Source organism: Limulus polyphemus, unplaced genomic scaffold, assembly GCF_000517525.1.
Source record: "Limulus polyphemus unplaced genomic scaffold, Limulus_polyphemus-2.1.2 Scaffold817, whole genome shotgun sequence".
NCBI lineage: Eukaryota > Metazoa > Arthropoda > Merostomata > Xiphosura > Limulidae > Limulus > Limulus polyphemus.
The window spans coordinates 223,923-241,741 of record NW_013666427.1 but is presented as its reverse complement, the minus strand read 5'-3'; the positions used below and the strand labels follow the sequence as shown (position 1 = coordinate 241,741).

At 31.3% G+C, this 17,819-nt stretch overlaps 1 protein-coding gene across 1 annotated transcript in view; it reads right to left on the bottom strand.

Moving 5' to 3' along the window:
- The window catches only part of LOC106460697 (cold shock domain-containing protein E1-like), a 57,526-nt gene extending 45,907 nt beyond the window's left edge, over nucleotides 1–11,619 (bottom strand). Inside the window, exons 1-2 of the mRNA XM_013920429.2 lie at nucleotides 11,537–11,619; nucleotides 1,211–1,536 (exon numbers count right to left, since the gene is read on the bottom strand). Coding sequence (XP_013775883.1) covers nucleotides 1,211–1,231 — 21 coding nt within the window. The 5' untranslated portion in view covers nucleotides 1,232–1,536; nucleotides 11,537–11,619. The remainder of the gene's footprint in view (nucleotides 1–1,210; nucleotides 1,537–11,536) is intronic.
- Between the last annotated feature and the right edge of the window lie 6,200 nt (nucleotides 11,620–17,819).

The window sequence follows — 17,819 nt, the reverse complement described above, 5'->3', positions numbered from 1 at the left end:
CAAAATTAAGTTAAATTAAAAGATTTTTTCAATATAAAGAAAAAAATAACAATGAAGAAATCCCACTTCAGAAATTAAACTATTAAAATCATGATTCACATTAAGAGCACCAAAATAAAAAAATGTCTGAACACGAGTACTGCCAAACGAGAAGTGACAGTTTGGTAGAATGGAATAGAGGGAGTCACATGTGTCATGAGAGTATGTCGCACTCTTATTGACACAATGATTTGCATGAGAGATGTATTGGAATCAGTCAATTCCAATGGAGAGGAGATAGAAGGCTTGTGACATAGATAATTTTTTTTGCTGAACAAGAATAGCTATTTATGTAAGCGGAGGTAATGTACCGTATAGAATAACAATTTTTCCTTGTGCCCCTTATATATCTATAAAAAATACCTTCTGCTTCTAGCAATTCAAATATGATAAAATAAATGGGGCAATAACTATACACTTTCCCTTCCCCATCATCAATTACTTTCAAATTTGAGATGCCCAGGCTGTCCTACAATATCCCGCAAATCTCTTTTGCAATACTGCTCCTTCCAATGGGGAGGGGAGACATGCCCCATAGATTGGGAACCTTTGGTATGAATTGCATTATATATTATATAATTAAATTTCAAGTAATAACTATATGTCTATAAATTAAACAACTGATCTCCCAAGAAAAGCTATTCACTTCACTATTTCTTGGTATATTAAAGCTTTTAGAAACCTATGTGTATAACCCTGAATACTGTCATTAATATCCTTTTACAAATATAGGCAAAAACAAAGTGAATAATATCCCATAAATCTGGAACTGTTCCATATAAATACAATAAACATGTAAACAAAAAATTAACATTTAGTATTACCTAAATAGTAAAGTGGAATTAATTTTATTTTTCTTAATTATCTTATGTACACAAAGTTAAATTCATATTGAACTTTTGGCTCTCTACAGATAGGCTAATGCTAGAAATCAGTCATACCTTAGTTAAAATTAAACCCACTCAAGTCAGATGTACTTGTATCCAGAGGTAAAAACATTAACATTAAGAAAAGTTTCATAGTTGAAAATTACTATCACTAAAAGTAGTAATGCTATAAAGAGATGGATTCATTAATCATGTTTAGAAATAGTGGTTTGCAATTTGCTGTGTATGTATATTTCACATACATAAAACTTAACAGCTAAGCATATATTTTAATTCATTCTTACCTTCCACTGAGGGCTTGACATGGTTGCTTGAAATTACAGTTAGCCAATACACTAATAAATAAAATTTGATCTTGGAAAATGATGGCAAGGTTCTGTGAAGTTCTTTTTTTGTTGTTGTTTATCAAGCTCTCTAATTGTCAGTAAGTTCTATTTTTCTTCTTTATACCCACGACTAAAGTATAAGTTTGTATAAAAAACTTCAGTTACAATTTTCCAAATTAAAGAGAAGTAAATGCCAATAAAAAGATGCCTCAGATTGTCAACAGTGTGTGCCACGAGTGTCGGAGCTTGGGTCCTTATGGGGTATTTTCTAGTTTCTAAATGAGCTGAAAGAACATAAAACAAATTATAAGTGTATTGTATCATCACACTTTAACCAGTTTCATTACAATATTTCTTTTTAAGCTAATCAGTTTAAAAAAAAATACCTAAAAGTTTTGCTAAATCCAAGTATATATATAATGCAAAATTAATCAACACATTTTCATGAAAAAAGAAAGGTCAGTCTTGGTTACATTACTCTCCACAGACAAGGAGGATCATATGATCCATATTCTAATATTCATAAAGTGGAACATGCTCTTCCACTCTAGTGAAGGATACCCATTTCTTTACAAGTTTAGGATTCTAAATATTAGAGCTGGGCAATTAATTCAGTATAACTGATTACATATGAGCATCAATCAAATTAGTTTTTTTATAAGATAATTATGATGAAAATAATCAGCTAATCAATATTAGTGTTTCTAATTATTATTCTTTTTGATTGTTCCAAATATTAAATGTTTCATGTGAATAATCAATTAGTTAAATGTAATTGATTATTGAGTTTGACAACTGATTAAATATCCAATTCCACTAATCACCTAGCTCTTCTGAATATAAGTTGTGATGTTAAATTAATTTTTAGAATAATCATTAAAGTATTTAAGACATTTTAGAGAAGTTAAGTTTATTAAAAAAATTGAACAAATAAAAAGTACATATTGTAATTACTCCTCAAATATTATTGTAATTAGCAAGTTTCTAATCTTACATCTAGTTTCTACAGTAAGCATACAACTCATTGCAAGCCATTCAATTAATACAAAAAAGGAATTAAAAATTCAGTTACTCACCGTGAATTACGTAGTAATAATAATTAACAGGTTAAAAAAAATTACTCACTGAAAACTGTGTAAGTGCTTTATCTCATTTTCACATATATTTATTTTGATGTATGAACAATAGGGTACAAAAAACTTATAGCAAAATCTGTGATGTTATTTAGGTATTAGTGATGATCAGATAAATCATGCATATTTAAATAGGAGCTGATAAGGATAATATGAAAATTTGTTAAGGTTAATGTACTACAGAACTATCACAAAATTTAACATACAAATTTTTAAACACTATATTTTAAAATATTACAATTATAAATAGCATTAATTTGAAACTGACATTTAAGCATTTCATGCATAAAACATTCAGAAGTATGCAGGAACAATGGTCAGCTTAGAGACTATTTTTAATAAAAATAATAAAATATAATGGTCTGCCAATATTTATTTTAATTCTTTTTCAAGTTACATATAACAAAAGTTTGTGGTTAACAATAATGTCTGCTTGCAAATATAGCTACAGTAGTACAACCTAGATGTAAACAAGCACATCATGTGCCTTAAATTCTATAAAACAAGTTAAAAAATAAATAAAAAAGCATCTGAAATATTTTTGATACCTTTTAATTAAATTAAAAATGAAAAACTTGTTAAAATGAAGGATTGTCCCCTTTCACCTACAGTATATTTCCAAGTGTTACTTTCGAACTCTGCAAGTTTATTAGAGCTTATGTAAATCTACTGTTGTATGCAAATACACTTCCTACATCCTACACTTCACTTGTGATATTTCAGGAAAAAGGGTTAAAAAAGTGAGTTTTACAGACTATTTTAAAGGTTTGTTTGCAAAGTTTTTCTTTTACCAAATTCAATCCTCATTCAGCTTAACATGCTCTTTCAATGTAAAATTTCAAGTGGTCCTTTTCACATAGGAGAATGAGAATGGAGTACTACATAAGAAAAAACAAGCTACTAAGCATTTGTTTATCAACATTTTACACTTAAACAGAAGTGGTCTTTAATAATATCAGAGAAGTGATAATGCAATAACAAACAAAAATGTGGTGTGTGGTTAGATTGGGGTTTGTATAGATAAAAGATTATTATTGAAATTTTGCACAAGCTTCTTAGTCAGGCTGTTGATACATGTATGTATTGGCAGATTATACAAACAGAAATCTGGTCAACAGATAATGGATTATAATCATGAGATTCTAATTTTATAAATATTAATTGATTTACCATGCAAGACAATTTTTTGAAATGGTGAAGGACACTTTTTTCATTCATTATCACAAACCCAATATGCTATTTTAAAACGTGTTTTTAGGAGGAGGAAGATATGGTTATTTTTAGTAAAAATGAAGTTGCACACTAGTAATCATAACATTAATACTTATATTACAGTTAGCAGGTTATCTCACCAATTCTTGCATTAACTCTCAGCTCAGTGATTGGCCTAGAATACTATATACAACTGCATTATTGGCTAGAGGACAGTTGGAAAGAATTGTACTTTGATGACTTTTGGATGACAAACTGAGTTAAGTGTCATGTTCTAACTTGAGAATGAGCCTTGCTTGAATGGAGATTATGTAACAGGCAAAATGGGTGGGTATCTTCTTTAGACATAACACCTGTTGATCAGCTGGTAGAGAAACAGCCTCAGAGCAAAGTGTGCCAGGTTCAAGCTTCCTCTGACAATCTTGAAACAATGAATGCAAGAGAAGAGTTTATGTTTGGATGTCAATATGTCTAGAAGGCAGATAAAATAACTGCAACTTAGGGCTTAGGCTGTCAACAAAGGTGGTGCAATAATGTAAGCAGTGAGATGACAATTAGTTGCTTTGTGATGTGAGCAATGCTGTCAATGTTTATTTTTCTCTGTGTACATTATAGGGATAACCATTAGTGTCATTGCACTTAGATCAACAGGAACAACACATCTCTGGATGGATGACTGCTCCCAATTTCTTGCAGTTTATGAAGCTCTTTGTTGACACTATCCATTATTCTCCAAATCAGAAGTCTTGCATATAAATAGAGGACCTGCCTATGCCAAGACCAAAAGGATTGTTACATTCAAACTGTTTGCATAAAAGCTAATAAAACTTGAAGTGAAAAAAAAATGTATGAAACTAAATAGTAACATTTTGGTCAAGACTTACAGTAGTGAGTTGTGTAGCCAAGGAGAAAGTAAGCACATTCCCCCAAAACTTGCAGCCACCATCAAGTCTTTTTACACAACATGATTGCAATGTACAAAATCAGCCCCTCTGAAACTTACACATTGTAACAGCTACACTTTAGATATTCAAGACTGTAAACTATCGTGACATTAGTAGTTATCACATAAAAAATGAAATAAATCCTTGAACCATTGCTAAGATATAGCCTAGCCGAATATGATTATATTGTTCATTTTCACACACTCAATTTGTTTTTATAGAATGCATGTATAATTTTCAAACCTCAGCCATCATCTCAATCTTTGTCCAACTGCTTTGAAATTAATATCACTATTTCCTCCATGTTCAGTCTACAAGCAATAGCAGTTATGGCTTGAAACACTAAGTTTTATGGTCTACAAGGCTGGTTTTTATCTAAAGCAAAATCTAGATTTTAAATTTCCTTTAAACTTTCCAGAGATAAACAATACCATTACTTTTGTTTTCGTGCAAAACTTCATGGAATTCTGACAAGTAGTTTTCTTGTAAAGCCCTTGTACAACTTTAAATCCTCTGTGCCATAGATGAAATTTAGACTGGTTTCCAGTGTAAGCACGTGAGACTCACAAATTTTAATTGTTTGTTGACAGCCATTAATTCTTTGTCCAAGCTAGTAAATTTGATTGTAAGTTTATTTTCAACACACGTAAGCCTATATGCTCGTGTGCACATTGTAGCCTGTGCTAGCTATATAACCACAGGACTTGCTTGTATTAAAGTATTATTCACTATGTGAGGAGTGTGTGTTTACTGTCCACAGTTTATTCACACGTACCTACTAATATATAAGCTTACGAAGTGGTTTTGGCTGACTGGCAGGCTCTGGCCAGAATTGTCCAAGTTTTGACTGTTACTCATTATAGGAGTGTGGTATTAACTTGTTGTGTGTGCCTAGTGCTAACATTAACAAGGATTGTTTTGTTGTTAAATGCATGTATAATAAAGGTATATGTATTTCACTAAAAGATATGAAAGCTAAACCAAAAACAGCTTGGCTGTAAAAATAAAAGAAGCCAGACGAAGAGAAAAGTTATTTGTTATACAAACAGTGACCAAAAAAAATTGATATCAGAATATGGCCAAGGCAATCAATATTATTGGATACACAGTTTAAAACTGTTTGTTAAAAAAAAGTAAACTCTATACTTGGTTTAGAATTATTTTACTATGTTTGTCAGTTTTATTAATGATAACACAAGCATAAGTTACTTGTCATCTGGCCATTTTTTGTCAATACTAACACACACAAAGTGTTATATCACAGTGTGAGTGATTTTAGGTGTTCAAAAAGGTTGGGGAATTTAAAACTTGGGGTAAGCATATTAAAACTAAAGCAGTTGATAGAATGTTAAAGGCCTTAAATTGCAAGAGAAGTTCTGTTCAAATATTTACAAATATATTTGGATAGTGATAATTTAAAAAAAAATTAAATCATACACCTCTCTGGCTTATCTATCACACATTAATTCATTAGGTTTCTAATAGCTCTACGATACTATCATACAAGTATTTTATCTAAATTATATTGAATGACTCCATGTTTTATCAATGATCAGCTGGTTCAGATATGAAAATAAACTTTTATAAGTCTAACTACACTTCAGTAGAACTGGGCAATTAGTGGCATTTGCTAATTGATAAACTGATGAGATTATTAATACACTCCTTCTACAACCCATACAAGCAAAAAAATGGATGTGTGCTACCTTCATAACTTTTTTTAACTAATGCATTATTATTATTATGTTTTAAACTTCCTATTTTTATTTGCCATACATTTCATGGACATTTCTTACTCAGTAAATAAATTGCTAAATACCAACATGTAGTTACCACTATGTTTCTTTTATTTAAATATGTAGTAACTCCACATTTAAAACATACCAGGATTGTAAACAGAAATAGTTATGCCATGTTTTTTGTTGGAAAATGATAAATCTGAAAATTATATTCAGTAAATATTTGAGTCATCAGAATATTTTGCAATCACCTACCATGCTCACTACACAATGAACTTATCAGATTTAACTATTTTAGTTTATTTGATGAACATAGTAAAAAAAAACAAAAAACTTGTGCTTATAAAAATTGCAACTCAAAATCACAGTATATCAAAAAGTAATTTTCAACAGAGTCAAACATCAATAAGATACCTTTATTAAGTTATAAGCAATCTCCAGTTATGTAACTGTGTTTTATATTGTATATATATTCCTGTGTCTAGGTAAACATGTACCTGCTGATGACAAAACCTTCTCCAAACACTATACGTTTCTTAATGACATGTACAGTAAAAATAGTTTGTAATAGTTTTCTTTGTTACCCATTCAGTCCATCTCTAAACTGTATAAAGTTATCAAGTTATCTGATGTCTTCTCAATGAAAAAAAATTCTGTACCTTTTACACAGATACAATTTAACACAAATATTTTCACAATTCACTCTGAAAGGAAGTGAAAAAAATGCTTACACCAACAATAAAAAAGAACATTTTTAAACCAATATATTTATAATATTATTGTTTGTATGTTGTTAAGCACAAAGCTATATAATGGGCTGTGTGTTGTGCTCACCATGGGTATCAATACCCAGTTTTTAGCTTTCTAATCAGACTTACTGCTGAGCTACTAGGGAGCTACTACTATATTATTATGTGATAGTCTAATTCTTGTTCTATCCAATCATATTTAAACTTTTTCTTTATAGCAGTTTTCAAAACTATTCCATTAGTAAATGATCAAAGCATCTGATGTGGCACTATAATAAGGTTTCAACAAAGGCCTGTTCAAAAACTAAAGAAAACCCTTGAAAATCAAGAAATGGATAAAATATGCTCAAGGGGTGACAAGTGTCTAGCAAAAATAGTTATTGTTTGGAATAGACAGAAAATTTTAGAAAAAGCAACAAATGTATATTTTTTTTATTCAGGCAAAAACCTTTGCAGCTGAATGATTTTTCTCCATGTATTACACTAAATAAATGACAAAATATTGTTCCTGAAATATTTTTAGTTAAAATTTTTAAATAATTACAATTAACCTATACAATTTCTCAAAAATTTGTGAAAAGCTAAAGAAATCCTGTATAAGTATGATAATTTAGGAGTAATTTACTTTGTTAATCATAAATTATCATACATGCAATTTAGTATGGTAACAACCTAAAAATTTAATTAACAGCATACTTTGGGTACTGAATTTTTGTCGAAGAAGATAAATATATTACTCTGTGACATTTTCAAACATTTTTATATAAAGTTAATGAACTTTATTACTATAAAAACACCCCAATAAAATTGTACAAAGTATTACTAGTAACTATGATATTTGATTAACAATACTGATATTCACAGAAAAAAATAAAGGTCAAAGCTGGCTAGATAGAGAATTTAGGTTAAACATTTTTCAAACATATGCATATTCCAAATTATGGTAAATGCTGTTAAGAGATGTACACTGAAAAATTGTTACTAAAAATAAACTGTTTTGTGTGTGTGTGTGGGGGGGGGGGGTACTAAACCTCTACTTGTGCTACTGATAATTTGGCAGTGATAAATTTGTATTACTTTCATTATTTACTTATAACTGCACACTACTACTAACTTTTATTATTAAAGTGATTAGAAAGCCTACAAAAGCTCAGTCTGGTTGTAATTCAGTGATTCCAGAGCTTATATCTTTTTCTTGTAGTGTGACCGATATAAAAATAAAAAAACATTTTTAAGACAAACTTTTCAAACCCTATAATTAAAATAGTTGGCATTACATTTAGAAAAAAAATTAAAATTACATTTAAGTTCATATCTTATTATACCGTTAATGATCAGTTACTTTTGAAAAAGTAGGTGAAAAGATTTGGTCCCCGCCTTTAAATCCATGTCTGCTGATACAACTTTATAGTCATGAATATAATAGAGGTGGGGTCCAAACCCTGATATATCTGCACTTGCTACAACATTAAATAATGTAATTATTAACTTCTAAAAAACAAATGGTTTATTTATCAGACTGGCCAAAAACTAAACCAGTTCAAGGATACTGGTGATAAAAATATAGCTGATATTATGCACAATTTCTATTCATGAAATAAAAATAAAGTATTGATATAAAGATAAAATATTCTCAAACTAAGAGATAATGACTTCTATAGTATGATTAACATGTTCCAAAGTCTGTATGAAAATGTAAAATTGGCAGCTTATACTTTTAATTTTGTTTTAAAGAAACAAAAAGTTAAGTTTGCATACGAGATGTCTGTGGTACTTTACATGAATAACTTGAATGAAAATTTAGGTGTAATTTCATCATCAACGAACAATTCTGCTACCACATAAAATCATGTGGAGAAGAAATATTTAAAAAACTTTTGAGAAAGCAAACCTTCCCTTATTATTGCCCCTTGGTAGTTAATTACTCATCTTAATCACAAGTCTCAGTCTTTACCAACTTCAGTTTTTAGAATATACAAGGTCACTTGAAACTAAAAGTCTCTCAGTTTGTAATTCTGTTACTAAAAGTTATACTCCCAAATATATACTCTAATGATTCCACAGAAAATTCCAAATATCACAGAAGTACTATTAGGAACAGTGTTTACAAATAACATGTCAGGCATTTGTATTTACAATACAAGCATTTCTCGGAAGACCTTAAATGTATTCAAGTGCCTCTATACAAATGCCCAAAAACAATTGTAAAGCCTGATAACTAACAACTTTCAAGCAAGATACATATTAACTCTTAAATCACATCCTTAGAAAACTCAAGCTATTACTATTAAATATTCAACTATTTGTTCTGTTCATGATGTAAGATCGAAAAAGTTTTACAGATAAAATTAAAAGAAACCTGATGAAACTCAGGCCTAGTGCTTTCAACAAATGTACCTTCATTTTTCCTTCTTTACCCTTGAAAAAAAAAAAAATACCCCTACTAAAGTACTAGAGTTTTTATGTTTCTTTGATTTACAATCTTAGTTACGAACAGTAAACTCAACTAACCAAGAGTAAGACAAAGAGTAGAAGTAGGCCTAATATAGTCAGACCTAAAATACCTTTATTTAAGTTGACATATGGGCAATTCCATTATTACTTGCATTACATTTTGAGCTATTTTCAATGCTTTCACCTTCCCTGGATTCATAGCCTTGCTGTACTCGTTATATGAAAACTTTCAACCATTAGCTATATAATTTTATGAAAATGTTCATTTACTTTTCTCTGGCTCACATTTTTTTGGATGTCACTCAGGTTACAAAATAGCATGGACATTTTCTTTGCCACTTAATTCCTAGTCTTCTCTATCAGCTGATTATACCATAATAGTGTGTGTCTGGCATTTTAACTAGCTAATATCCATAGCAAAATATCAGTAAAAGAATAAATTAAAATTATATAAAGCATTAGCTTTTAGCCATGAATTACATAAGGGTTGGTTACTCACATCCCCCAAGAGTTTATTTGAACTTATTTTATATTTTCTTGTCACTCTACACAGCCCTGTCGTTGACAGCATCCATATCTTTTACTTTTTCTTACTTACCTTCTTTTAAGAATAAATTACCAATGATTTATCCATACCTCCCTTTCCAGCTTGCAGACTTTCTCAGCTCAAAAAACAAAAATGATATGATTTACCTTAGTCAAATCATTTTGTTAAATAAATCAAGTTTTCATTGAATATTGTCTAAACAAATAAATTGACACACTGAGTTAGTATGTGCATCACAAAGCTCCAAAGTCTTAATGTTACATAGTTCACTGGTACAAAAATTAACACATGATTATTCTAATATTTGTCTTGAGAATTTAAAGCAACAACTATATACAGGGGTCTGGCTTGATCAATTTTTTTAACTATTCCCTCAATTATTTCAAAAAGATCATACCACATGAATTTGACCATTTTAAATTACTCCCAGCTGGTAACATCACTGAAACTTAAGTTGATAAAAATATCTTGCTTTTTCTTTGACAGCCAACATAAAACATTGTGTTCCTGTTACACTCTCTGTTAGGGATAATACCAAATTTTCTAGAACTCCATCTATATCTAATAAATTAATCACTCTATAAAAAACACCACAGGGCATAATAGGACGATTGTCTTCATCAACATTTGATTACTCATGTTAATAAATTTAGTTCATGTTCTGTACTGGGTTTGATCCATATGGGTATGGTTTTATAATATATTATAAATAGCTACTAGAAACACAAGTAGAAATAACAAACAATCCACCAGCAATCAAAAGTGAGAGAAAAACAATTATCCCAACATTACTTGTACATTGCTCAGCACAGCCTTTGGCCCAGGTATGTATGTTAACTCGTACATGGAATTAAACCTTTGAGTCAGAAATGTTCACATCTGTACAATTGCTTTGATTTCATCAATAATGAATACAAAGGTCATTGTTTTAAAAATTTTTTAGCATTAAAAAGTAAATTTTAGATGAGAAGAGTAAATTGGTTTATTCTTAGCATTACACAGCTATTCAACTTCCAAGTGACATTATGATTCAATACTCAAATGCCCCTTGAAGAAGCTTTTTTTACTTTCTTAGCTTCATCATTTAATAAATTATAATAAAGTTACAATTTACAACGTTAGTACAAACTACAAATACAATACCCAATAAAAAAAAAGTTTACTACACTCAGCAATAACACAAGCTGGCCATTTAATGTATAAAGATGAAGTTCAGATACATTGAATAAATGTAGTAAATACTGAACAAAACTCTTGGTTACTTGAAAATATTAGTTAAAATACGTAGGCCTAACCATACAAGGCTAGTGTTCAAAACGCATCAAACTCAAAGACGTTCACACTCGAGTTACATATTAATTATTAAATTACGCAATTTACAAACTACAGCACTGTTAATGATAAACTATTTGACTACTCGGGAGTAACAAAAAGAAAAGTACTAAAAGTACACCTACAGAGTAAAAACACAGATATATATCTATATGTAATCACACAAAAACACACCTCGACGTAGCACACCACCGAGGACAAGCCGCCATTTCGATGCTGTGTACAATTTTTTTTTTTTTTAAGAAATGATTCCTGAAGAAATACTAATATTTTATTTCAAGAATATACCACTAGGAACAATTTTCTACGTACAGACATAAGTTAACTAATGAATGTCGCATCCACATAAATACGCTGAGAAACATCGTTGTGACATTTTAGCTTGTTACATAAAACAATAAATAGGAAAATAATTAAAATTTTAATGGGAATTAGTGATCGTTGCTGTAATAAAAAGTAAACATACAAGTAAAGTGATACTAGTTGGATAGATTTTAAAACGATTTTCAATCCCTACTTTGGTTGGCAAATTTAGACTACTTTATTTAACTATACGGATCACAATGCTCTGGCCTACAGCTAAGCGTATAGAGCTGTCACAGTAGAGATTAAATTTTATACATTTGTGATTGTGGTTTTAATTCTTGTTTCATTACTTTTTGTAGAAGGATCCCTACTTCATTTTAAAATTCATAAATTATTAATACTCTTGTTTGTATACTTTTACCCTTGGAACTTGTCAATTGTTTATCCATTGATATGTTGCGTTATATGTTGGGGCAAATTGGAGTTAAGAGATATTTAAGTACGTACTTGATATGTTTACCATTTACAAAACATCGGTATATATATTTTTTATTTGTTGGAATATCAAACGCGGATACCCACAGAGCAGTCAAGTAAGCTGGAGAAATCTTGTATCGATAATCCGAGCCGTCTAAGGGTTAGTGCCACTGACGTAATCAGGTAGGTAGGTAGTAGACGAAAAAGTTGCTGTTTTATAACTTTTTGAATTGTTATACCGGACATGTTAGCGATCTTTTTTATCGTGTTATTAGTACATATGCGCATAAAATATCGTAACCAATACTCCGAATGGTCGGTTTTTTGTTTAGGAATTCGATAGGGTGGTTTTTTGGCTCGTGAATTATTTGGAAACCTTGGCGATCCATGACTTTATAAAAATTGGAAAGTCTCTATTGAAACAACTTGACCAATATTAGGTAATATGTGTTCAAAATTATATGTAATGAATTAAAACTATGCATATACACTGCTAAACCAAATTCCATATTAATTAAATGGTAGTAATTTTAGAGTTTTCTATTTTCCATGAGAAACTGAATTCGCCTTTAGATTCATTAAAGTTAAATACTAATAAAATATTTATTGGCACAGTTAAAAATATTTATAAAACTTATGTATTTAATATTGTTATCATCATTACCTGTTGGCCGTCTTTGATTGCTTGGAGATGGTCCACTTCTATGAGGTGAAATGCAGTAGTTTTAATTGTTTAAAAAAAACCTGCAAATCTGATCATTATATTATAATTAATCATCTTGTGTGATCCTCATATCTTGAAACACATATTATTATTCACTTGGTATTTTAAGGTAAAGGTGACTTCCGCCAAGAGTGAATAAAATAGATCCGCAAGGTAACAAGAGTTTCGACCATGTAATTCTTAATTCTCTGATTTTGTGCAATAAATTGGCTGGACACAAATATGCAAAGACACAATGAAAAAAATTATTCACAAATAAAAAAAGAGCGTACATCTACGTGACACAACAGACGGTCACCTTTACTGGAAAGCTCAAGACTTTTCCTAGAGCAGCTTCGGCTGCCACATGACTGGTCATTCCAATTCTAGCTTTATGGAGCTCATGACCTCAACATATCACCTGACTGACAAAAGAAAAATCTGCTGTCTTCTTTCACATATTTTGAACAACCTGACAGCTACCTTTCCCATGGAAAGACAAAGGTTGTTATCTCAGGAAATTGATACAGAACAATAGGTAAATAGATTAAAAATAAGTTAACAACCTACTTGACAAACGTGTTATATGGAAACTGCACACTCACCTACATAGATGAAAAATTTTAGAAAAATTATACACTATAGTAAGAAGGCAGAAAACGCATGGTATTGTTACGTATCTGCTTGTTTGATAATTTCCCGTAAAAATTCTTTACGAGAAACTTCAGCGATACAAGTCTTTTCTTAATTAAAACTAGTTTATTCCTTCTCGTTACAAACTTTGTAATACACTTAATTTCCACAGTCACTTTAAACTTAACTACTTTTATAAATACACGCTATAATTCACAGCGATTCACACACTTTACCTATGGTGCCTACTGCTCGCTTGACTCAATTATCTGTCTCTATATCTATATATCTGCTATTATTTCTCCGCTTTATTTGCCGGGCTTATATACTAAAAAAGACGGCGTCTGGAACAGACTAGAGTTGCCAGGAAAAGTCATGATCCTTCTAGAAACTCCAGCGCGCATGCTTCCAGCGTCGCGTGACTTCCGCTGTCGTAACAGTATTCTTATATGCTACCTTTATTGCATAAGAAGAATTCGAAGCTGGCCTGCTGCGTAAGTAGATATAATTATCAGGTTGTCTAAAACATGTATAAGTTTAATGAGCATTGATATTGCTTACAACTAGAGTTTTCAGGTCAAATAAGTGGTCATAATATTATCATCTAATTCATTTAATAGTTTATATACACAGTTAATAAAACAAAACATATAATCTTGTTGCAATAATAGATGGAAAATAACAAAAATTTAAAAGTATATTAGATTAATCTAAAACATAAAAACAATAGAACTGAACCAATAAGATTGCTTTTACCTTGACCATTAACAAATTTTTTACTACAATAATCTCATTGCTTTTGTAATCCAGAAAACTGATATTGGTCTTAAATAAATTTTATTTCAACCATTATTCAATTACCCAATTTCTATGTAGCCATATGCTTAAGTTGCTAATCTATTGGTCAGATGAACATATGACAGAGTCGTTGAAAGCAATTAGCACTACGAAGTATCATCATATCTTTGTCATTAGTTGATACAATGATAGAAAATAGTAAAACCACTATTTGATTCTTTAGAAAGACATTGGCTAGATTGAGAAAATTGTTTAATTAATAGTTACAAAAATCCAGCAAGCTGTTAATCTTCAACAGTAATATCTATAACCACAAATGTGTAAAGGACTTATTTGAATGTATCAAGCATTTAATATCAATTGATGTATGATGATGTGCTTCTGCACTAGTAGATGTAGACAGACTGCCTCTGGCTTGCTTGCCATTACCTTGGTAACCTACACGGACTACCTGCTGTTCACCTTATTTCACTTTGTAGCGATAGCTACTTTATTGTATCGTTCTGCCATCTAAGGACTATTAAATACAACACGTTTTTCTCGGGACTTTGAAATAAGTAATGACTGATAGAATTCGGCAGAATTAAGACTGGTAAGTCAAACTTCTTGCAGCTAGAATAGATATTAGTGCTGCCTATGAACCTTTAAGCTCACCGTGTTTTATTGAGATATGTAATGATTGGCAGAATGCAGCCAAACTTAGAATTGTCAGTAAAATTTCTTGCAACTAGGATAAGTACTAGTACTGTTGCTACGATATGTATCAATACACATTCATATCAACCTAGGGTAAGTAGAATATTCCGCAGTGAAATACATTTGCTATCCTAGACAGGCACCGACACATCTAGCCAACTATCAATATATTGTGTCATTGTGAGTTGATACAATCACTTCAGTTGGCTTTACAGAAATGTAAATACAGGCAAATCCATAGAAATGAAAAACTATTCCACTCAGATTCAGAACAAATCGATTTACATTCTATGCTGAGAAAAACACAATTTCGTCACTACTCATGGAGTAGTCATACATGCTTAAGTGCACTTGTTAAATTCCAATAAGTATCACAGGGCCTGCTCCATAGAACTTCTGCAACTCGGCTAGATAGTGTGAATGAACCCCAGGAAATGTCGACAAGCATTTCGCCATAGGAAATGACACTATAGCTTGGAAAAGTAAGGGTTGCAGCAATGAGTTTTGAACTCCTAGCAATCTCATTCGGTCCTGTAGATAGTTGATGTTCTAGATTTACCTCTACTAACTGCAACTGCCCTCATAACTGAGAAACTATCATTTAATGTCATGCAGATAATATTTTTTGAAACTCTGCTCGATAGCTCAGAAAGTAAGGGTCAAATTGTCTTTTCAGTCTCAATCAAATTACAATCAGAAAATGTAGCATATACATTTCATTGTGAAATACCACTTGATAGCACAGAAAGTAAGAAATACCACTTCCTTTGAATCATTTATTTTACTATCAGTGACTATCAGAATTGTTAATGGCTGAGCCAAGATCAGGAAGCCATCTTCATTTTCTCATTCAGTGCTCTTCTTCATCCCAACACTTAATTGAGTCAAATACTAAAACATACAGTTTCAGCAACAGGCATTGAATTTCCTGTCACCATCTGGAATATGTAAGGCCCAAATCTTGGGGAGAATTCTGCTTAACCTCACTCGCGGGAAACTGTGAGGATGACATAAGCCATTCTTCTGTTGACCATCGGCCAACATTAGGCTGAAGAGTCCTTAACACTGGGGAGGGGCAAAGAGAGCATGTACATGGATCCCTACACTTAATGATAAGTCTCTTCCCTTGGGTCACAGAATGGCGAGTTATCCGAGGTAAAGAAGGTGAAACTGCAAATACAGGTTCCTACAAAAAGTATCTAAATTCAGGACAGCACCATGTAAGCACAGTTCTAGAGAACAAAAAATTCTATTAGCATAAACATATTACTTTCCAATCACTACATTTTAATAATAAGTGAAGTACAATTTGAAGCAAATACAAAGCAATGCCATACAGATATTATTTATGGAACAAGACCATACAATTATAGTCTGCATCAACGTGTGTTCAAACTGTATCTTGTAATATAATAAAAATGTTAAGAAATATTTGTTAAAACTAAATGTTTATGAGATATTCAAATATACATTTTAAACATATCATATCAAAACTAAATAAAGCATTGTAAATACTAAGTTTTCTTTTGGCAGAACACATACAAAGACGGAATACATAATGTCCAAACAGCCAATTTTACTAAGAAGAATCAAGCTCCATCTGACGACTGTTTCATCTTAACAAAATCTCTGCAGCATAGTGTTCATTGCAAAAGGCTCCACTGTAACACTACTGTATCCAATGCACACAATTCTTCCCTGCATGGTTTCAATAATTCATATAATGCAGGAAGATTATGGTTCCCAGAACGTGTTTCCACAGTCCAATCGATCAGTATTCAACAGGGTCTGCATCCAGTGACTTGGTCAGCTATTTTCGTATTTTCTGGTCTCCATACAAAGCCGTTGTTTTTGTGTGGTGCAAAGGGTCCAGAACATTATTCTAATGGTAAATGGAGCTCATCTTGACCTTTGTATCTACTTTATTGATATCTGACTTGCAGATTGATATCTGTCTCGCACACTATCCAACATGATTAATATGTATTTGAAAAAGTTTTTGACAAGCTGTGTAACATTTTTGAATTTTTTTTCACCTATTGAAAATAATAAAACGAATCATGTTACACTTATAAATATACAAATATGTTTTGTCAAGTGTTACTACATACTGACATTTTTTCCAGTTAGCTATTTTTGAATAATGTTTTTTTTCTTTTTGCGGGTATTTTTTCTTTCCTGGATACATGCCGCCCCAATGGTACAACTGTATATCTGCGGACTTATACCGCTCGAAACCGGATCTCAATACCCGTGGTGGGAAAAGCACAGATAGCTCTTTGTGTAGCTTTGTGCTTAATAACAAACAACAACAACAACTGGATGCGATATGAAATCAGTTTGTGTATACTTGATTTCTGTCACAATATGTTGTTTAATGTTGCCTGTGGCACGTGGATGGTTTTTCCACAGACCTTTGTGTTATTGGATTCTTACTAGTGATATACTTTCAACAGACTTCACTTACCATAGATAATTTCAGCTACTTATGAATAGTTACATTTGACGCAAAGTTTTTATCAATGTGGTGTAAGCTATACTGTTGCTTATTTTATTCCAGAGAAAAACCCATTAACTTGCGAGTATTTCAGCTTTTAAAACGCAAAATGTTCTTCTGCCAGCGTCATTAAAAATACTGGATGCACCATATATTTCTATGATGAGGCACAAGTCAGTAGCCACAATTCACCTCATATATCACATCTCAACACTCAAACCAATTTCTTTATTTTCGATTCATTTGTTGTCTGAAAATTGTATTTTCTGTGTATTTGATTCATGTATGTGATACAACACTGATGAACGATTTTATGTAATATCTATATATCTCACATGGATATAACC